This window comes from Coptis chinensis, chromosome 3, assembly GCF_015680905.1.
Source record: "Coptis chinensis isolate HL-2020 chromosome 3, ASM1568090v1, whole genome shotgun sequence".
Taxonomy (NCBI): domain Eukaryota; kingdom Viridiplantae; phylum Streptophyta; class Magnoliopsida; order Ranunculales; family Ranunculaceae; genus Coptis; species Coptis chinensis.
In genome coordinates, this window is record NC_141458.1 from 55,639,215 (window position 1) to 55,661,870 (window position 22,656).

Consider the following 22,656-nt stretch of genomic DNA (forward strand, 5'->3'; position numbering starts at 1 on the left):
TGCGTCTAACACTGTTGCACCTCGAGCACTACGTTCTGGTTCCTCTTGTAAAGTAAGGTATTTCTACTCTAGCTCGTTATAGTCCCTGGCCAGCTCGGTCGCCTCTCCAAACAGAGTCTCATAGGCATCCTTCACTACCTTGGCTGCAGTTGTTGCCTTCTCCACGCATTCTACATACATGCAAAAAGCCAAAGAACACAAACCTCGATAATCATTCGCTTCATTTCAAGTGTCCCCCTACCATAACCATTTCTCTCGAGCAAACCGTCGATTCGTTGATCTTCTTGATTACCAAGTTTCAAAAGCGGCTTGGAGCTTAAACTTGAACGAACTAACGACTTTCTCTAGTTCATCCTTCATCTTTTTCATTCATTCACCGAATGACTAGTTTTTTTTCTTCTTGAGCGGTGACCGGACTCCACCCCCATTATGTTCCGAGCTACCTTTCGGTTCACGGTACCCGGATAATACCGGGTTACAAAGTAACAACACGTTTACACATCAAAGCAGCCCATTCTACATACATAAAAAAAAGCCAAAGAACACAAACCCTTAGGCCCGGATAATACCCAAGATCCATCGCCTTATTCACATTTGTCAAAAGCCAATCTTCCCCCATGGCATCCAGAAGTTCTATCGATGATCTCCATCGAGATAATGATATCTAGCAAGCGTTCTTTCGCTTATAGAGTCGATTGGAAGCTAACAATGCCACAAGGTCAACTGCTACAAAAAGACGTAAAAGGTCAGTTCAACCAAGTTTCACCAAAACATATCGGGATGAATTGCAAAAATAGGAGACCCCCTTTCCCAAGAGCAAAAGACTAAAATTACCCTTGCTTCGGGGCCAATAATATTGGCACTTCAATAAACCTTAAATACCGTAAGACTTCTCTCTTCTAGCGAGGAGTTAAAAACACAAACAAGTGGCGAAGCGGTATTCTCCATTCTCCTGCCCCTCACAAACTAAAACTCCAAAGTGGGTTCAGCAAAAGGTCATCATCTCCCGTTGCTATCGACCCTGAACGACCTTCGTTCTCCAAAACTTTTGAGCCATCCCCTCCCGAATGACTAGTTTTCTTTTCCTTTAGCGGTGACCGGACTCCACCCCATTATGTTCTCCAAACAACAAGCTACCTTAGCCATCCAAATCATCATCAAAAAATAACCTTTCTTTTTAACAAACTTCCGCATGTTCACGAATTTTACAACATTTCGGTTTATCTACATCCACCAAAGTAGCCTCCGACCGATAAGATAGGAAACGACCTCCATAGATGATCATTTCCTCCTCTTCCATAACGTAATATTCACATAATGTATGTCTTTATTACAACAATCAAGACCGAAGCTTCAGGCCCGTAGCTTATTGATTCTTCATAACTCGTCATCATGGCTCATAAGTGACCTGAAGACCTAGATCTAACCTCGGAAGCAAGAAGGCACGATGCATGGGCTCCTTGCCTCCCCCCCCCACCCCGAGAGAGAACTTGATATGCAGGCAGTTCATCTATACCAACTCGGTCAATTCAATCCAAACATCTCAATCCCTTGATCAAGGCTACATTTGTAAGGAGAACCAAAAGCATCTTTTACAATATCTTCTCGAAAAAGAAATTAAATAATTGAAGGAAAATGAGAAAAACAGGTACATAGATATCATCAGCGAAGACAAAAACAATGATTGAAAAAGAAAAGTAAAGCATGTTGATTAAGAATGAGTTTAAATGTTTCCTCTTTATACAAGTTGCCCACTATTAAATATGCAAGTTTTTTTTTTTTTTTTTTTTTTTTTTTTTTTTTTAGCTTAAATTTTGTGTTGTAGTACACAAAGTCTAACGTATTCATTAATCATCTTTAGATTCGATTATATTTTTCAGTTTATAAGCATTTATTTGTTTTCTGATGTTACAATATTGTTTACTTTGGGGATTCATTTCCCTTGTCCCTTATTTTGTGATTTAAAAGAGTTTCAATAGGAGAAGTATATTATTGAACATAGTGCAAAACTCAGATTTAACAGTCAAATGGTATAACCAAAAATATCTAGTATATGCATCCACTATACCAGCATAAAATCTATAACCATTAATACCATTAATAAAGTATATAGGAGAGGGTCCCCACAAATCAATGTGTAACAATTGTAAAATAGTGGTAGATTTACATGTAGTGTGCACAAAAGCCAGTTTAGAACTTTTGCCCAAAGCACAATTATAACAAAAAATAGATTTTGGGGAACCTTGAACTGTGATACTCTTTGATGCAAGCAATTTAGTGATGACTGCAGAAGAAGGATGACCTAATATGGAGTGTCATGTTGATGCAAAAACTTTAACTGAAATGAAAGCCGTTGGAGGAGGAGCAGTGGAGTTAGCAGTGAGATGAATATGACAAACCATTTTTAGTTGGACCTTGGTAAAACATCTTCCTTGATGCAATGTCATTGATATAAAATGCATTAGGAGTAAATATAAGAACACATTGATTATCACTCACAAACGTATTGACACTAAGAAGGTTGTATGTGATATGTAGAACATGAAGTATATCATTCATATGAAAAACACGAGATGATCGATGTAGGAGATTTAATTACATGAAGTAGAACTAGTGTTGAGTATAGACAGACCTTGTCCATTGCCTACCGGGACCTTGTCATTGCCTTTGTAATTTGTGTACAGAGAGGGATTTAATAGATCTGATGTAAGATGATTGGATGCTCCTGTGCCAGCATATTAATGAAAGTCCACGGGAGAATAATTTGATGATGATGCGCCATTAATTAGAAGATGAATCATAAGGTTGATAGCCATTGAACTGTATGTGAACCAGTAAACTGAGAACCACTGTAATCATTCATGTTATCAAGCATAGTCAGTTTGTTGAGAGGAATTCTGCCTACAAAGGAGTGATTCATCCTATTGTGACAGTCTATAGCTAAGCGTCCATACTTATTATTACAAATCTGGCATTAACGCCTTAAGTTAGAAGAGCTGGAACTATCATTGTTGTTATAAGAACCATTGCCATAGTTGTAACCACTGTTGTTGCCAAAGCTTAAATAACTATTATTGTTGGCATTCTTATATCCATTATTATTTCTATTGTAATAACCCCTTCCTCTGTTGTTATAATTTCATTTGCCATTTTTTTTATACCATTGGGCGTGGCTCGGAGAGGTACCTAACCTGGTGATGCGTGATGGTTGCACCATGGTGTGATCCCTTTTCACTTAAGCGGTTGTCCAAAGATCCTAGCTATGAGTAATTATCATCCAAATTCTAACGTCAAGACCTTTCCAAATACAATTGGCTATAGAGTTGGTGATAACTCCACAGTTAAACGTGTTCATGCAGAATGGGTGACCTCTCTGGAAGTCCCATCTGGACAAAACCCCACATTAGCTGAGTGGGGACAATATCGGGGCGTTAAGATGGGGCGGATCGTTACAAATGGTATCAAATTAAAGCCGAGAATGGGTTGATCCTAAAGTGGTGGGATTGTGATACCCCTGGGTGTGGCCCGAGGAACGTTATGATGGAAAGGTGCCTAACCCGGTAATAGGTGACGGTCGCGGTATAGTGTGATCCCACTTCACTTAGGCGGTTGTCTAAAGATCCTAGTTATGTGTAAGTATCCTCTAAATTCTAACGTCGAGGCCTTTTCAAGAAAATTGGTTGTAGAGTTGGTGAGAAGTTCACAGTTAATCGTGCTCAGGGGGGATTAATTTTTTGGATAGGTGACCTCTTGGGAAGTCCAATATGAACTGAACCCCACATTGCATTGTCGGAGGTCTATAGTGGGTAAGTGTGGACAATATCGGCGTGTTAGGATAGGGTGGATTGTTACATTATCCCTCCAGCTAATATACATTTCCAAACATTTGATGTAACTAGATACCTACCTGAACACTCGCAAGCCAAAATCAACCTTGCTACTCGGTTCCTCTTAGTATACTGCGACTTCACATTTCACAATTAGCACAACCACATTATGTTCTTTTCCTCTAGCAATTGCCCAACTAATTGACTCATTACTTGTATGAAAGACCTAATCATATGAAAGCAACAATTAATACACTAATAAAATTTTATTTAGAAAATCAAAAAAATGAAATCAATGCCTAGTATGTACCTCTTCTGTAGTAAATATTTTCGTTGTATCATATCCACCAAAAGCAGTTCAACCTCATCCACGTCATTCGAGTTGGTAGAGGATTTGTTCTTGGATCGCGGCAAAGGATCATGCATGAAGAACAAATGCTTAGTCATTATACTACACTATGATGATCTACACGACCTAGCTGGGTCACAAAACCTGAGTCCAAACAATCTGAAAAGGGTCACTCCAAAGGCAAAATACCCGAGAGATTTGGTTTGGCTGACCCAACCATATCACATAACCTAAGTTTAAACAATTTGATAGGGTCACCTTCAAGGCAAATTTCCAGACACATTGGAGGGCATGTTTTTTGGACTTTGAAATTAGATGCACTTGTTTTTCGGACTTTGGAATTACATACTAAGAACAAGAACGAATAGATTTCAATTAAAAAAACACATCTACATGACAGTCAAATTAGATGTCATTACATGGGATTTTCTTGTTTCTTAATTTAATTACTTCAACCAACTTCTTTACACATTATTACAACTACCACACGCATAATTTGACATACACACACAAAAATTGTCTAAAACACACATAATTTTACAATGTAGTAGTACACCTACTTCATTGTTAGGTTGCCTTGGGTCGTGGATGATTTGTTGGCACCTCCATTGACCGACTAATCACATCATCTACTGTTAAGGTTCTTAACTTAAATTAAGAAGAACCATAAGTTGATCCTTTGATTGGAGATCAATAAACCACCGAAAAGTTCCCTTCCATTGAATAAGCCAACGAGTGACTGCTTGATTATTCTTCTTGAAAATACCTCATTCTAGAAGTCGCTCAAGCACCCATTCAGAAGTATCAGCAAGAGTTGGTAAATGAGGGTCAGTAGTAACAGTGTTACCCATCTTTTTCTTCAATGCAAAAATATGGAAAATAGGATGGATACGACAACCTATTGGAAGGTCCAATTTATAAGCGACAAAACCAATCTTCTCAGTTAATTGGAAAGGACCATATTAATGGGGAGAGAGCTTAGAATAAGTCTGGGACACCGCGGTGGATTGTCGACTAAGGTTGCAACCTTAAATATACCCAATCATCCACCTCAAAACTGCGCTCAGAGCGCTTAGCATCAACGTATGGTTTCATTCGAGCTTTAGCAGATTGTAAATGGTCCTTTAAAAGGCGCAAAGTTCTATCACAATCTCGTAGTGCAACATCCACAACATGAACAGCTGTAGAACCAGGCAGGTAAGTAGAAATGGAGGGTGGAGGACGGCTATACACAGCTTGAAAAGGAGTCATTTGAATAGCAGAGTGATAAGTAGTGTTATACCACCATTCAGCCCATGGTAACCAGCGAGTCCAATCATGAGGATTTTGACCCGCAAAACAATGCAAATAGCACTCCAAAGTGCGATTAGTGACTTCAGTTTGACCACCACTTTGAGGATGATAAGCGGAACTCCGACATAACTGTGTACCATGTAGAGAGAAGAAGGCTTCCCAAAAAACACTGAGAAATATAGGATCTCGATCACTAACAATTGTACGAGGCATACCATGCAAACGAGCAATATCTCGAACAAAAACTTCAGCAACAGAAGTAGCGGTATAAGGATGGGTCAGAGTACTAAAATGAGCATATTTAGATAACCGGTCCACAACCACCAAAATGACAGTTTTCCGATTGGAAGAAGGTAGCCCTTCAATAAAATCCATAGAAATATAAATCCAAACATCATCAGGAATAGGCAAGGGATTAAGAAGACCAGGGGGCGAGATAGTTTCTGCCTTATTGCGCTAACACACATCACAATGAGCAACAAATGTCTTTGTGTCTCGCTTCATACCAGCTAGTAAAAATTGACTTGGAGACGCTTATAAGTGCGTAAAAACCCAGAATGCCCACCTGCTGGAGTGGCATGAAATTCATGCAACAATTTAGAACACCAAGAAGAAGATGAAACAACCACAATGCGACCCTTATAGCGAAGAATGTCGTTGACATAATAATAGTGCTTCTTTGGAGAAGATGAGTGTTGAATTGTATGAATAATAGCACGCATAGAATCTCCACTCGCAAGTAATATCGTCAATACTAGAAAATATAGGTGAAGATATAGTAAAAAGAGTGGATGACTCCTGAACATGAGATAAAGCATCAGCATCCTGATTTTCAATCCCTTGGCGATAAATAATCTCATAATCATATCCTAAGATTTTAGACAACCACTTTTGTTGCTTAATAGAAGAAAGTCTTTGCTCCAAGAAATATTTAAGACTTCAATAATCCGTATAAATCTTAAAATGTCGACCTAGTAAATAAGAGCGCCATCTTTGTACGGCAGAAACAGTTGCAAACATTTTTTTATCATAAATGGACAGGTTCAAATTTTTACCAGAAATAGCCTTACTGAAATAAGCGAGAGGATGACCATCTTGAATGAGAACATGACCCAACCCATTGTCGGAAGCATCACACTCAAGAGCGAACCCTTTAGAAAAATTAGGAAGCGACAAAACTGGTGTAGCAATCAAGGAAGACTTTAAGTGAGAAAATGCATCAGTTGCATTAGTGTCCCAAACAAAAGAGTCTTTCTTTAATAATTGAGTCAATGGTGCACTTAACTTGCCATAATCTTTAACAAACTTGTGGTAGTAACCTGTCAGCCCTAAAAAACCGCGAAGATCCTTGATAGTCTTCGGCATAGGCCAGTGTACAACAGAAGAGATCTTGTCAGGATCAACCGAAACCCCTTTTGCAGAGATAACATGACCAAGATATGCAACCGAACTTTGAGCAAAAGAACACTTCAACTCCTTAACAAATAAAGCATTAGTGCGCAAAATATTGAAAACAATAGATAAGTGTTCAATATGAGCAGAGAGAGAACCACTATACACCAAGATATCATCGAAGAAAACCAACATGAACTTGCGCAAGAACGGGTGAAATAAGTCAATCATTAAGCTTTGAAACGTAGCAGGAGCATTAGAGAGACCAAATGACATGACCAAAAATTCATAATGACCATCATGAGTTCGAAAAGCAGTTTTCAAAATGTCAAGCTCATACATCAGTATTTGATAAAATCCAAGACGGAGATCGAGCTTGGTAAAAATAACAGCACCATGCAACTCGTCTAATAACTCATCAACCACAGGAATAGGAAAACGATCCTTGATCGTAATATTATTCAAAGCACGAAAGTCAACACACATACGCCAAGACCCATCTTTTTTGCGAACCAAGAGAACTGGAGAAAAGTAAGGACTGGAACTAGCTTGAATTAGTCCAACATCGTGTAATTCCTTAACAACCTTGTCGATTTCAGCTTTTTGAAAGTGGGGATACCTATAAGGACGCACATTCACAAGTGAAGAGCCAGCAACCAAAGGAATTCGGTGATCATGAGAGCGTACTGGCAGAAGACTAGTTGGAGAACCAAAAAGATTTGAAAAATGAGAAAGAAGAGTGGTGATCTCGAGTGGAATTGATTTAGTGACTAGTGAAGAATCAGTGGTCAACTGGAAAAGAACACCCTGTTTTTCGCGGGGTAAAAGACGATGCACCGAATCATAATCCATAAGCATGACAGTAAGAGAACCATCACCGATCAATGTAAAATCTTTATTATCCACTGTAAATTTCATAAGTAAATCGCTGAAATTCCAAGCAATGGAACCTAAGGATTTTAACCATTGGGTACCCAAAACCATGTCACATCCACTTATAGCCAAAAGGAAAAAATCAGTGCTGAAAGCAAAGCCTTGAAAACTAAGGTGAACGTCTTGACATTTAATAATACTATTAAAAAACCCACCATTAGCCACCATTATGCGCAAATTGTTGTCACGTTGAATGGAGTAACCACATTGTTTAGCAATATACGGGTGGAGAAAATTGTGGGTAGAACTTGAATCAATGAAAATCGTAATGGGTCTATTCTTCAGAGTACCAGTGATACGCATAGTTTTCGGGCGAGTGGAACCCATAAGAGCATGTAAAGAGATTTCTGAATTTGAATATTCACTGCCACTAACATTCTCGATTTCTAATTCAAGAGATGTAATGTCCTCAACCATTATCTTACCTTCTAAGAGAGACAATTGAGGCTTTTGACACCGATGACCCGGCTTGTAAACGTCATCGCAATTGAAACACAAACCTTTCTCTCGTCGTTCTTTTTGTTCAGCTCATGATAACATTTTTACACCAGAAGAACTAGCAGGCAACTGTATAAGGGGCTTTGAAGAACTAGCAGGCACCGTAGAAGGCCAAGAAGATAACACCCGAGAAGCAATCGCCTTTGTTGCATTAAAAGCAATAGTTGCAATTATTGCTTCTTCTTGGCAAAGAGATAACTCAAAAGCATCAGTTAAAGTGAAAGGACGAAGCATGTGAACGCCGACACTTATATCAGCACGGAGACCAAAGAGAAACATACTAACTTGATGTGATTCCAGCAAATTAGGAACCATGTTAACTAAGCGCTCAAACTCAACAATAAATTCTCTAACAGTACCAGTTTGTGAAAGCTTAGCTAAGGAGCTACACGGATCAATGTTCTTACGCGAACCAAAATGAGAACATAACGCAAGAGAAAATTGTTGCCAAGTCAACATACCTAAATATTGTTTAATCCGACCATACCAAGAAATAGCATCACCTTCAAGGTATAAAGCTGCCAAAGGAACCATCTGCGCAACCGAAATTTTATTAAGATCTTGATATTGTTTAGCCTGAAACAACTATCCTTCAGGGTCTTTTCCATCGAACTTAGGAAAATCAATGTGAAGAGTAAACCCTGAATAACCACTCCATTATGTACTTCATCAATACCTCGTTGTAAGGGAATGTCGGCACCAGCTACAGGCGGTAAAGGTTGTCGTTCTACCCGACCCTGCAGTAAGTTTATTAATGAAGTTTGGATAGCTTGAAAAGCAGTATTAGTAGCTTGCAGATTGGTGTTGGTAGTCTGGATGTTTGCTTGCATCTCATCCATTCGATTAGTAAGCAAATCAACTTTGTTTTCTAGTTCTCTAACTGTCATGATGATTGAACAAGGAGACGAAAGATAATATAAGCAAAGGGGCTTTGATATCAGATGTTAAGGTTCTTAACTTAAATTAAGAAGAATCCTAAGTTGATCCTTTGATTGGAGATCAAAACCACCTTATGATCCTTTGATTGGAGATCAATAAACCACCGAAAAGTTCTTAATACTATTAATTGAATGAATACCAATCCAATTAGAGACGACCTCTTTATATAGAAGAACAATTAACTCTATTTCAACATACTTCCTAAATTAAACAAAACAATTTAGAAACAAAAGTTTTCTTATTTAAATAAATACTAATAGCAGTATCGGTTTACTTACCATTGTCATTTATTCACCTTCCACATGCTCTCATTTGCTCCTCTTCAATTTCTCCCATTTTCTCTTCTCCCTCAATTTCTCTATTTTGTTGTTCCAATTCAAGGATTTGTTCATGAAGTGCTTCGTCTTCTTGTTCTAAATAGTTTTTTTTGGGCGTTTGGTACATTTCTTGAGCAATCAAGCCCATAGACCTTGAGCAATCAAGCCCACTCACCCAGAGCACTGGATGTCTGGATCTCGTAAAGAACTTGTTCCTCTTCATAAAATCATTCGTCTTTTTTCTCAGTGGCATCATTAGGGAACAGTAAGGAAAACAAGTTCCATTTATTTTTCTGTTTTCTCAAGTGAACCAAACACAGGCTAGTAAATGTTCTATAAAACACAAGCTCAATGTTACCGAATGCACGCTCACAACAACATCTGTACGTCATCTTTCCCTTCTCTTCTACCAAACCCGAAACCCGAAAACAAGGCCATCACTCAATATTCCTATTACATAAAAGGCCGTTGTAAATCAAATACCCTCATACTCCCTGAAGCACTAGAATTATTTGATTCAATACTCCACGTAAAACCCTCCCCGCCACCCATCTACCCATTCAATCAATTACTAGGCTCAATCTCAAAATTAAAACACGACCAACTCATCTTACCTTTGTACAAACAAATGTGTTTCAACACTGATGTTAAAAAAAATATTGACGTCAGCACACTTACCATGTTACTCAGTTCATTTTGTCAGTTAAGTCGTGTGGATTTAAGTTTCGCGGTTTTAGGTACTATTTTTAAATCTGGTTTTGAGCCTGTGCCTAGAACTTTTAACTGTTTGATAATTGGTTTGTTTATTGAAAATAAATGTGAGGAAGCAATGGAGGTGTTTCGTAAAGGAATGCGTAATGATTTCACTTACGGAATGGTTATTACTCAACTTTGTAGAGTAGGTGGGATGAAGGAGGCATTTGAGTTGTTGAGAGAAATGAAGAGGAGGGGATATAAGGTGATTGTTGTGGTGTATACGAATGTCATTGTTAGTCTTTGTAGAGATTATAAAGTGAGGGAGGGGATGGAACTTTTTTTGAATATGGTTGATGAAGGGATTACTCCGGATGATATCATGACATCGTGTATAATACTTTAGTTCTTGGGTTTTGCTGTTCGGGCAGTGGAAGGAAGGGTTGAACTTGTTTGATGAAATGTCGAGAAATGGGATTTTACCAGATTCGTTTACTTTTAATGCGTTGATTGAAGCATTTTTAAAAGAAGGAATGGTTGGAAAAGGGGATGAGTTATTGGGACAGATGATTAGAAGAGGGATTGTTTTGGATACAAACACGTATAACTCATTAATGGATGGTTATGGTTCACTAGGGAAAATGAACAAGGTGGTAAACGTGTTGAAGGCTATGGTGTATGCAGGATACAAACCAGCTGCTGTGACTTATAGTGTTTTGGTTAATGGATACTGTAAAAGTGAGAAGATAGATTTGGCGATGAAGTTATTTGATCAAACGCAAGAGAAAGGATTAATACTTGCAGTTCGATCGCATACTGCTTTGATTGAAGGGTTGTGCAAATCTCACAATATTGCGACAGAAAAGGAAGTTTTCCACAGCCTAACTGAAACAGAAGTGGGACCTGATACTTCAACATGCAACATAATAATTCATGTGATTTGTGGTGAAGGAGGGCTCGAAGAAGCAGAGGAGGTATTAGGAGAGATGGTTAGAAGAGACATCAAGCCAGATAAAGTAACATATACCAATATAATGTATTGGTATATTTTGCAAGCCAAGATGAAGGCGACATTAAAAGTTTTCAACTCTATGCGGAATGCAGGCATCGTGCCAACTGTTGTGACCTATACTGTGTTGATTTTTGGCTACTGCAAATGTTTGAAGATAGATGAGGCAATAGAGTTGTTTCATGAAATGAGAGAGAAAGGATTAAGACCAGATGTTATAACGTATACCATTTTGATCGATGGATTGTGCAAATCAGGCAATCTCACTGCAGCAAAGGAGCTTTTTCATAGCATTACTGAAGCAGGGGTGGAGCCCAATGTTGTGATGTATAATGTACTGATTCGTGGGCTTTGTTTAGGAGGGCTACTGGCGGAAGCTAATGAATTGCATCTTGAGATGGAAAAGAAAGGTATAAATGGAGATTTTACGTATAGCCTTCAGTTTGATTCTTCAACAGTTCTTCAAAAGAATGATATTTTTAAGGCATGTCTACATTTACGTGAAATGGCCAAGTGTGATTTCTCACCAGAAAATTCTACTGAACCCATGTTAGTTGAGCTATATTCTGCTCTAAACGACGAATCTATTGATATTCACAAGCTCTTGCCGCTGGAAAAAAAGGAAAAATGAGTTGTCGAGCCAAGGTACAGAATGGATTATGAGTAACTTATGTCAGGTATATCCTTTGATGTCTATCCGGATCTGTGCTTGACTGGAAAGTACAGGCTGTTATGAACCATGTGCAATTGCAACTTTCAATCACATGATACAGTGCAGATAGTCTGATAGCATTTGATTGTTAACTTTGGAATATTTTCTATGTTATCTACTAGATCAAAGCCCTTTTTGTACCGAGTGTTGTGTTTGTTGCATTATGTCTGACCCGATATTGTCCAGTCTCCTTGATAAAACTGGTTCAGCTGGTGGAGTGGGGGGTACCTTTGTGTTGTCTGGTCTCTTCATCTCATTTTTATGAGTGTGTCTTGGAGAATCTGTAACGTTTTTGTGGCTGGTTCCTTTACACTTTAAAGGAGATCAATACGGAGCGCAGGGCAGTCAAAACGGCTTTGAGTTCTGGAGGCTTAGCTCAGGCTGAAGTTGGGGTTGGAGTTGATGCAGCGGGGGTGTTCGTTGCTACTTCTGCGGTTAATGGAATTTTCGGTCCTGACTGAAAATCTTGATGTACAAGTGAATTCTTTTCAAGAGGTGTATTCTCTTCCTGGAACAGATGCAAATGTTTGAATTCACTCCTTCAACCGGTCCCTTTTTTTTGTGGCTGGAAAGCACGTGAGTATTGGCAGCTAAGAGTAGTTTCTTCCTGTTACTATTTTACTTACCGCAATTCAGTTTTTAGAGTGATTGATGTTACATCTGTAAGTAACATTGTTCGCTTAATTGTGTGGAGCACCACATATGCACCTCTTTTTATGGTGCCGTAAATGACCCGTGATCATTGTTTGGGTCTTGTCTAATACTCTATTGACAGTTTCATTTACCAAGTATCTCATATTTGTTTATGGTTTTACATTGTATTGAAATGTCTTTTTGATTTACTTCTCAGTTGATACATGAAAAATGTGATTATTATTATCAAGTGACCTATTCAAGGGAAGGGAACTTGATTAAGAATGTGGTGAGAGTTTAGGTTGTTCTCTATTGTGTCTTCTTCTGTCTTGGGGGCTCATAGTTGAGCATTGAGCTTTCAATTGCATGAGATGACAATCCAGTCTGAAACAGAATCTTGCTTTTCTCATGAAGCTTGCTCCGTATGCTTCTCAACCATGTATGGGCCTTCTCTGAGTTCATTATCAAGAGGTTCGTGGTGCTTACTTTGGGTTGGTTAACCTAATGCAAGTCTTCGTCAGTCTGGAAGGGTGTGAGGCGGGCATTAGAAGATTGATGTCAATCAGGATTTGATTAGTAAACAGCATAACAGTTGGCCTGACTGATGCCCAGCCAAGCAGTCTATCATATCCCGAGCTCCTCCCTGATAAAATTGGAGACATTTTTAGTTTAGAGTTGGGGATCTTAGTATTGACAGCAGCTGGGGTTTTCTTGAAGCCGTGCTCCCCGGGTGGTATTTAATAGGCTGGGTATCTACACAGCTATGGAGCGACCTTTATGGAGAATTGAGTGATACAAGACTATGGACGCCTGAAAACAATGGAGAGTTCTCTGCAGCTTAAGCCTTCAACTGTTGGGAAGAAAGACTCAAAGGTCTGGTGGGCCAAATTTGTCTGGCTTGTCTTTATACTCCCACAAAATGGAGCATTGGCCTGGAAACTTATTTATAGCGCTCTTCCTGGTTTCAAGGTGCTGTCTTTGCAAAAAGAGGAATACACAACTGAGCATCTGCTTTGTCACTCAGAATATACTACAAACAAGGTTGGAGCACCCCAAGATCAAGTTCAGGTACGATTCTAGTATTTTCAGACACATCTATTCTAATAAGAAAGCAAACTCCCTGAAATAACCGTTTTTGGTTCAACAAGTTAGGATAAAAAATTATTTGCCTTATATTTCACCCAAACTTATTCCCCCAAATATATCGGCTGGAAAGGCACATCCGAAATACAAACTACCTCTTCCTCAACTGACGCCATTTCCGGCCATACTTTCCCAAATTATTCGCCCTCCTATTATTATTATATTGACAAAAAAAGGAAAAGGAAAAAAAAAAACAGAGGGTTTGTGATGTAGAACATTAGTTGTTGTTGTCAGTGTCATGGGCATGCGCCCTTAGTTGAGTCCAAGCCCATGGTTTGAGTCCATTAGTTAGTTGTGACACATGTCGTATTCCTATTGGTTTATGCTTTCTAGGGTTAGTATAAATAAGGGCTTATAGTTAGGGTTTTAGGGAGTTGTTTTAGTTATGTTATGAATTATTGAGTGATTATCAATAAAATGTGAGATTTTTAGGGTTTTATAAAGTGTAGATTTTGATTAAGTGTTACTTCCGCACTTCAATATACATTATTTGGTATCGGAGTGAGTTAATTTTTGGGAGATTGGTGCGAAAACACTGTTCACGGTACTGTACACCGCGAATCCAATTATATTCTTGTAAATCAAGATATGTCTACAACGTCAGAGATGAAGAATTCATAGAGAACTCATAGATTCATATTAACCCCTAGAGTACGGGTTGCTCGATTAGAAGAGTGGAGAGAAGCCTTGATACAAAACAAGTTTGATCGATTAGAAGAAGCGACTAGTCGATTTATGGAGGCTATGGTGGAGCTTTTGCAGCCCAAACCCCGCAGTGTTGGTGGAGCTTCTATAGGCCAACGTAAAACACTGGTTGTTGTTGATGACAACAAAGAGAAGGAAGGAATTTATGAAGTCATTGTGTCATGTCTTGAGCGTGATAACAAACGAAATCAGCAGGTTCATCACCTTCCTGTGCAACAAAGACATCCTGCTGACTAGATATATGAAGGTCTTGTTCATCCAATTCAGCAAGCACAAAGTGGTGGTTCTATTGATCCTTTTCTAACCAATTTTGAGAAGGCTTTTGCTTGCAGCCAAAAAACACTTCAACGCATACTTCATGTTTTCTAGTATCCATTGTGTTTCAAGAAAGGAGTACTAGCAGCATTGTGGTGCCATGTTATTCGTTTGAGCCGATATTTGGGAAAGATTCGAGGTCGAATTCCTCAGAACCTCGGGAGGGTGACGTAGACAAGTTTGAAGTTTGAAGAGCTTTTGCATATTGGTGGGTTTTCATGTCAACAAGCTTGTGGACAAGCTTTTTCAACAAGGGGAGAGTGATGTAGAACATTAGTTGTTGTCGTTAGTGTCATGGGCATGCGCCCTTAGTTAAGTCCAAGCCCATGGTTTGAGTCCATTAGTTAGTTGTGACACATGTCGTGTTCCTATTGGTTTATGCTTTCTAGGGTTAATATAAATAAGGGCTTATAGTTAAGGTTTCAGGGAGTTGTTTTAGTTGTGTTATGAATTATTGAGTGATTATCAATAAAATGTGAGACTTTTAGGGTTTTACAAAGTGTAGATTTTGATTAAATATTGCTTCCGCCACTTCAATCTACATTAGTTTGCTTTCAATCTCTGTGAGTTTTCATTTCGAAAAGCATGTTTTCGGTTGAGCGATTTCTGATATTTGTTTTCGTTAAACAATAAGAGTTTTACTTTCGACTCCGTAGTACTCCAATACCGACAGAGAGAAGACTTCACTAAGTTATCATCGGTGTTTCTATTTTAATTATTAGTGAAATGCCAATTTAAATAAGCATTGGGCGAGACAAAATTGACACATTGCCAAGCTCTTGACAAAATTGACAAAATTTAAATAAGCTCTTCTTCTCTGTGTATTCGCTAAAAGTAATTGGGTAGAATACGAATTTCTTCTATTCTTTCTGTTTATATTTCACTTCTTCTTCTTAGGAACCAAAGTTTTGAGCGGTGGTATCATGGTTTTGGTTATCTTTTGAACTTGTAAGTTTGAACACTTTTCGATAGATTTAATTGATGTGAATCAAACGGTTGCTTTTATTTATTCTTACTAATTATTTTTATGTTTTCTTTGTGTGGTTATTGACATTTGGAATGGGTTGCAGGGAGAATGAAGGGAGACTTAACAGGTATCATATTGGATTTCCGAATTGCATCCAAGACTTGTTGTTCCCAAACTCCAAAGGTATTTATTTTTCCTTTTTTTTCACTGTTCATTCTTTCTTCATTGATGCATACCATCATCAATTTGTTGTCGACGCATTTATATGAATACAAAGCATCATAGATATGGTCTACATACTATGTTTCATATGTTTACTATAAATTAAAGTTCAGCTTGGTAGATTGCGCGCATGGTTCAACCATGTTTTCTTTCTGTGTCTTTGTCTGATTTGGATTCTGGTCCTTCATTGGGTTTTCATTTGTGTTTTTCTTTGAAATGTAATTCACATGGTTATTGCTTTAGTTAACGGCTTTCATATAGTTTATCTAAATTAATCGTTATTGCCTTTGATTTTCTACAATTGTTGTTTTATTCTATGTTTCATTGTTCATGGTGCTAAAGTAGCGATTACGTTTTTGTTCCGTACTGACAGAGTTCCTTATAAATAAGTCCCTATAAATAATTGTAGTTTCATTGCGTGCTTATTAATTTCTTTCGCCATTTACTACTACCGTAACTTATCATACCCATTTACATAATTACCAATGAAGATTGGTAAAATATAAACTTAGTACCTAAAGTTAAATTGCTGAAACACTTCATTACTTGAATTTCTGTAAGCATCTCTTTAAAGGCTTAAAGCATAACCTCATCAGCAAAGACAATTTCCACAAGTATTTGTTAGGAAGTTATTTGTGCTGTAAATAATTTTATTATACTTGAACAGAGTTAGATATTCTTTGTGCGTCTCTGGGTCATTCGTTAGTTTTGAATTGCTCTTAAATTAAGGGGTTGTTTGTTTTTTTTGGATTCAGCATTCAGAGCCTTATAAACTTAAGTTTTAAGTATTCATAGGCTCAAAAACTTGTTTGTTTTTTTAAGTAGTTTAAGCATTTAATGGTAGTTTCAGCATTCTGCATTCTGCACCAAAGTTCCTCCTGAATGCTGAATTCTAATACTTAAAACAAGAAAGTCTCTTCTTGCCCTTTCTTAAGAACCCAATCTCAAGAACCCATCTACTTTCTTACCAACCCATCTACTTTCTTACCTTGACCTTTATGGGGGCTTCAAAATAGATTCTTCAAAATTTGATGCTGGCGTCACTGGTTTTTCATTTTTTAGGGTGAATGATATCCACTTTGTTAAAAATAGAATTACATATATATTTTTTGAAAGTAAACAAAATATGAAAATAAACCGTTAAAATATATTTGTGAAAGCATATTTTAAAATAAGTTTATTTATCATTTCTTTTCTTCGATAATCCATCTCCCCTCCTCAAATCTAATATATATATTTTGTTTTACAAGAAATCAAGTTAGTGTTTAAAATAGATAGAGTGGGTAAAATTGTCCGAATGATTTATATTCAACATTCCGTGTCAGATTATTCTAACAGAAAACAAACATGTTTTTCAGAGTTCAGCAATCAACATTCAGCATTCAGAGGATGGGCCATTTAGCATCCAGCATTCAGGATTTAGAGGCTCAGAAAAACAAACGACCCCTACGTTTAGATTCTTTCAGGGTAAGTGTAAGTGTAAGTGTTTGATATCTTAATCGTGTTTCTCTATTCTTCTTTGTATCTTACACAGTTTCATGGCTTTTACACTTAAAAATAATAAAATTTTGAGAATGTATTTTTCTTTATTGTTTCTTTCGCTTAGATGGTGCAATTTGGGGGTGTGATCCTTTTTATAAGTAATGTTTTTAGACATCCATTGACTTTATTCTGATTTCCTTCTTTGTTTCGGTTTCTTCATTATTGATTACGTTGTGTAATATATATATATATATATTTTTGATTGGCAAGCCTGTTTTAAATGAGATCAGTAACTCTTTGATGCTGGCGGGGTTCAACCCCAGACCTCTGGTATCATCACCCAAAGGTTTTACCGATTTTGCTAGTCGGCACCTGCCCGTTGTGTAATTTTTTTTTCTACTAAGAAATATCCATAATCATATCATCGGTTTTCCCCTCCCCTCCCTAAATGTGCAAAGTATCACAGTGGAATATCTTTGTTCAACCATTCTTCCCTGAATTTAGTGCAATGCACCATTCTAGGTAGCAGAAAGAAGTGTGACTGAAGTCTCCTTATTCATCGAGTATAGTTCTTATTTTCTTCATGAACGTTGCATTAAGGTCAAGAGGAATAGAGGATATTAACCCATCTAGAGTATCTACTACTAACCTATCTAGAGGATCTATTACATTGAATGAAAACAAGTTGCTTCTTTCTAGGATCTTATTGTCCTTTAATGAGGTGAGAGACGGATCCAAAATCTCTTACTACTATAGGTCAATTGGGGTGTATTGCAACAGATTTCAGTGGGAAATTAAACTTCATTACATACTACTTCTGTGATTCTATTTACTCTTATTTCTATCTCTCAAATGTTTGTGGCTGTCTCTTCCACTTAAAGAATATTATCTTATTTGGATTTCCTCTTTCCAGCAAACACGCAAAAATGATTTTGTGGTATGTGCTACATCTCACTTGAAGCATAAGAAGTCCCTGTTGTTTAACATCTTCGACTGGAAAAACATCCCACACTGTAGTGGGTGCCTCATCTTCCAAGCTTGTATCGATGATCTGAGAGAGAACAAGGAGTGCAGGTAATTGTTTCTCACTTTAAGTCATTGCAGCATACGTTTGGCTCTCAGTGACATGTCATCTTAATGTAAGCATTCAAAATGGTGACGTGGTTGAGTTTTTGTATAGAGTACTGGGGTTGGCATGATGCTTTATGCTCTAAGAAGATCAAATATTGCTAGGATGCTAAAAAATCAAGGATAAATTTGAGCATGTATCTGTTGTCAGCTGGTTCATGTTGGTTTTGATGTGAAACAATAACTGATGTCTCGGGTAGGCACAAGTTTCCAACTTAAGGGTTCCCTTAATATAGCAGTTCTAGAGTACGCCTGCTGCACCAGTACGCATGAATCTGCCCTTGCACAGTACTTCGTGATGCAAATACACACGCACCTTTTGCTTTGATGAGTGGCCTTGATTGACTACACCACTCTCTCTCCTGCGCACAGTAGATTTTTCTCTCCTTAATATATCATCCTTGTAGGGTTGTTGTACACCTGCTGATTGCTTTTCCATATGAAGTGGAATTGTGGAGAGTCACAAGTCTATGGTATGTGGAAGGTTATAGGGACCATAAAGTCAAAATGACTCGTGATACAGCGACTGACAAAGAGCATTCTACCACTGATATCGAGGAGCAATGCTCAATGATGGCTTTTGTTGTAAATAGTTTCACAATGTATTCAAAATGTTGAGATGCATCTGCAATCTACTTTGTATGTTGTTGTTATTTAGCTGACTACATCTTACCATCATTTTATTAGAAGACATCCCTTCCATTTTAGGACAACAGACATGCTTTAACAGTTAGTTAAGTTCCAAATTTTCCTTTCTGAAGTCTGCCTTGGTTTTCTCTCCGCACGTTTATGTCTTGTCCATATCCATATAAAATAACCATCACATTAATTACTTGAGAAAGCTGTTTTTAAATTGCTCTAACCGATTCAATATTTGGTGATTTATTTAATCGATTTTAATATTTTACATTAAGGCTTTATTGCTTTAAAATTAAGTCATGTATTACCACTTACTAGGGTCTTCACCAGAACGTACATCACCAAACAATGGAAAGTAGATTGTGTATAAATCTCTTCTACGTGAATAGACTGCATTCCAATTTTGCCATGCATTGTTGACCGTGCATTCCCATTTCGCAATGCATAGTTGAATGTGCATTCACGATTTACGCCTAGCAAATGATGCAGCAAGGATGCACAAGTTCACAACACTAAATAAGGACGTTTAATTTGCTGAATCAGACCGTTGTAGGAGGCTTTAGAATTGAGTGCTGTAAGCTTACAGTGTTCAAAAGCAGCAAACCTTTACTACGTACGGAACTAGGGGGTTGGAGCCGTTGGGCAATGGCGACCGCCCGAGAATTGAAAATTACGTTAGTACTAGTACTAGTTAAGAAACGGTAACGATTTCGCACCGAAGTCTAATATGCACCAGTAAACTTAGATTCCTGACAACTGATGGCGGGTTAATGGTTATGATTGTTGCATAAGTTGTTCGGAACAATTTAAAATGCATTAGTAAAGGTGACATGGACAACGACATTGTCAAGATGCGATGATTCCCCATCAGTCGCACATAACAACATAAGACAGACAAAGGCGTCTGCACTTTGCAACGATTGAGATTGTATTAAGGCATGAGGTTAGTTCACTTATCAGTCTAACTCTGTAAGAAAGGATATATATATTTAATGATAAAAAGAAAAGGAAAAATTTTAAAAACACACGAGCTCTAGTTGCCAATCCAATTGGAAAGACACAAGAATTTGGCACATTTAGAAACTAGAAAATTCATTGGAATCTATATAAAGTGCTATGGTGGTCCTTTACTCTATAGAGTAGTGGAGGTGGGAGGCCTACCTACAAAAGTCATGATCTGAAATTCTGAATACACAATTGGTTCCACGAGCTTTATATGTCATTTTCGCCGATTTTAAGTTTGTCTACTTTCTTAAGTTTGCGTCAGTAGTATCCCTTTGTTAGTCAGACAATTTGTCCAGAGAGGTAAATCCGTAAAGGCGCATTATCTTACTGGCATTGAAAGAGATCTAGTTTCAGCACGCTTTAGAGATAAGAGTTGAAGGTGATTATATATCATTAACACTCAAAAAGGGATCATCCTTAGACAAGAGAATATTGGTGTTGAGTGCAGTGAAAAGTAACAATCCAAGTAAGACTAGAACTGAGAGTGCTGACAGCAAAAGCATTAGTCCATTAGCAATGCTACTCCTCACTTCTTGAGCATACTCTGCTGAAGCAAGGGCCAGAACTGTGAGCGGGAATGAGTAAGCCCACCAAGCAACATTGAACTTCTTCATGGATTTCTTGAATAAGCATGGCCTTGAAATCTGTTCTAGTTTAAGAACAATAGCAGAAAAAAGAAATGTTCGATGTCAATAACTTGATATGATATAAAATTGAGGAATATACGAAAACAAGAATTGGGATTTTATATTTATGAACTCTTTGTTTTCCATTTGAGCGACATAATTCAGAATTTCAGACAGAGTAATAGCACGTAAGGAACAAATATAATCCAAAATAAATGGATTAAAGTTAAAAGAAAAATCTTCATCACCAATTCACCATGGCCCTGCATAACATATATTCATCTAAACGTGACCACTTTCAAATTTCAACCTCGATATAAAACGTATTATAAAGACGAACGTAGTAAATTATTACCAGTGACGCAAAGATGAAAAGTGATAGAAAGAAGAGCAACTTTGAGGGCGTATCACATGTTCCAGAGATGGAGTTCCAAGTCAAGCTTGCCATGCTTGGTGCAGCAAAGAATAAGAAGAAAACAGGCCTTAACATGGCAGGAAGCTTATCACTTCCTGAAAATCTCTGATAAAGTGTAACAAATAGCACAAGATAATGAGCCATGCCTAATGAGAAGAAATATATTGCACTTTCCTTCCATCCCATATCAGCTGCTGCTCTAGCAGCTAATAAGTTTCCAATCACTGACAGTTGGCTCGTTGGGTTTGCTACCGAGAACAAAAGTCTCTTTCCCTTTGTAAACCATTGGCCATAAATCTTTACATCGAGTGCGACCACTGGGAGCACAAATACCCACCAAAGAAAAAGATAATAATTAGATTTTGGGGTAAGAAATGGCGCAGATTGTAGCAGAAGAAGCCATGAAATCCAAGGAGCAAATAAGTAGTTTACACCTACATGGTGTAGAAATTCAGCCTGGACGTTACGGAAGTAAAGAAGGCATCTCAAGGTGTAGAGAAGTGAAAGTAAGACTTGTGCCATGAGAGCAAGGGACCATACAAGAACAAAAGCTGTTGAAGGAACCGTTTGAAGTAGACGCCGCATGGCGTGTGGGTTATCACTTGGTTCACCAAGTGATTTCCATAACAAAGCCTGGCTGCATAGTGCGAAGCTTATTCTAAAATAACCTGCATGCAACCTAGTTAAGATGGACAGTAGACATTGTTTTTGGTTGTTGATTGTGAGCTGTGGTGGTGTCTGGTTGGCGTTGATAGATGAATCAATTACAAGTTCTATTGATGTTTGAGGTTGCTTGTTATCCGTCATAGTTATGGATATTGGAATGAACTGACTGGTCTGATCTTGAGATAGTATTGATTTGAGAGTTAGTTTTGTCTATATAGAGTTTAATTATAAGCTGTTTTAGCCAGCCACCGTTGACTAATGTTGGAGTTGGTACTGTAGTGCACTTACAGCTAGCGATCTGAGCTTGGCTAGCTAACTTAGCTTACATGAAGCAAACTAGAATTAGGTAAATCCTTAGGTAAAAATTAGGTTCAATTAATAGATTAGCTCTTCAGTGGCATTTGATCATGAACCACTACTTTACTCTTTAATTAACTGAGTATACTTGGTACAACGCTGGAAAGTTGCATGCTGCAAAAAAGGTAAATTAAAGAGGCCCTTATTTTGTGTTATTGTTTGTCTAATTACTTGTAATTTTTAATTTCTAGGTGCGTTATGAACTACCCCTGGAAACTAAACAATTGTTCTCATAATCCCTCACTTAAAAGGTGTGTATTGTATGCATCTTTTTGTAGTTCTAGTTGCAACTTGGCTTTACAACTTCAAAACAGAAGTTACAAAATTTCCACTGTATTGGATTAAAATGCCCTTCCCTATATGTTGCATTTGTGATTAACTGGTTTCCAAC

The 22,656-nt window shown here is 37.8% G+C and overlaps 3 protein-coding genes and 1 long non-coding RNA gene across 19 annotated transcripts; 2 read left to right on the forward strand and 2 right to left on the reverse strand.

The window, feature by feature from the left end:
• Positions 1 to 1,503: 1,503 nt before the first annotated feature.
• LOC147510083 (uncharacterized) lies at positions 1,504 to 9,632 on the reverse strand. Of its 2 annotated transcripts, XR_015218746.1 has the most exons (5): positions 9,510 to 9,596; positions 8,969 to 9,029; positions 8,754 to 8,826; positions 4,138 to 4,226; positions 1,504 to 4,053 (listed from the first exon to the last, which is right to left on the reverse strand). It is a non-coding gene; the product is annotated as an uncharacterized LOC147510083 (long non-coding RNA). The 2 variants fall into 2 exon arrangements; XR_015218747.1 differs by lacking the exons at positions 8,754 to 8,826; positions 8,969 to 9,029 and having other exon boundaries at positions 9,510 to 9,632.
• Positions 9,335 to 19,284, forward strand: LOC147510084 (uncharacterized). Of its 14 annotated transcripts, XM_086602151.1 has the most exons (8): positions 9,335 to 12,538; positions 12,813 to 13,468; positions 13,565 to 13,663; positions 15,656 to 15,706; positions 15,829 to 15,908; positions 17,306 to 17,414; positions 18,343 to 18,503; positions 18,965 to 19,284. In XM_086602151.1, the coding sequence occupies exon 1, from the start codon at positions 10,703 to 10,705 to the stop codon at positions 11,879 to 11,881; it is 1,179 nt and encodes a 392-aa protein (XP_086458277.1). In that variant the 5' UTR covers positions 9,335 to 10,702; the 3' UTR covers positions 11,882 to 12,538; positions 12,813 to 13,468; positions 13,565 to 13,663; positions 15,656 to 15,706; positions 15,829 to 15,908; positions 17,306 to 17,414; positions 18,343 to 18,503; positions 18,965 to 19,284. The 14 variants fall into 14 exon arrangements, with proteins under 14 accessions (XP_086458277.1, XP_086458268.1, XP_086458270.1 ...); XM_086602142.1 differs by having other exon boundaries at positions 12,813 to 13,663; positions 18,610 to 19,284; XM_086602144.1 differs by having other exon boundaries at positions 12,813 to 13,663.
• On the forward strand, positions 10,177 to 10,647 carry LOC147510085 (pentatricopeptide repeat-containing protein At2g18520, mitochondrial-like). Its single transcript, XM_086598004.1, has one exon. The coding sequence runs from the start codon at positions 10,177 to 10,179 to the stop codon at positions 10,645 to 10,647; it is 471 nt and encodes a 156-aa protein (XP_086454130.1).
• Positions 19,285 to 20,568: 1,284 nt separating the features above from the next.
• On the reverse strand, positions 20,569 to 22,203 carry SLAH1 (SLAC1 homolog 1). 2 transcript variants are annotated; one of them, XM_086599278.1, is made up of 2 exons: positions 21,183 to 22,203; positions 20,569 to 20,845 (listed from the first exon to the last, which is right to left on the reverse strand). In XM_086599278.1, the coding sequence occupies exons 1-2, from the start codon at positions 22,047 to 22,049 to the stop codon at positions 20,585 to 20,587; spliced, it is 1,128 nt and encodes a 375-aa protein (XP_086455404.1). In that variant the 5' UTR covers positions 22,050 to 22,203; the 3' UTR covers positions 20,569 to 20,584. The 2 variants fall into 2 exon arrangements, with proteins under 2 accessions (XP_086455404.1, XP_086455405.1); XM_086599279.1 differs by having other exon boundaries at positions 20,569 to 20,850; positions 21,183 to 22,139.
• Positions 22,204 to 22,656: the final 453 nt, after the last annotated feature.

Excerpts from the sequence above, each read along its gene's own strand:
- LOC147510085 (XM_086598004.1), top strand. The coding sequence starts at position 10,177 with ATGTGTTTCAACACTGATGTTAAAAAAAATATTGACGTCAGCACACTT.
- LOC147510084 (XM_086602141.1), top strand. The coding sequence starts at position 10,703 with ATGTCGAGAAATGGGATTTTACCAGATTCGTTTACTTTTAATGCGTTG.
- SLAH1 (XM_086599278.1), bottom strand. The coding sequence starts at position 22,049 with ATGACGGATAACAAGCAACCTCAAACATCAATAGAACTTGTAATTGAT. Across the intron at positions 20,846-21,182 it reads TTTTCATCTTTGCGTCACTG|ATTTCAAGGCCATGCTTATT; the intron begins GTAATAATTTAC and ends AAACTAGAACAG.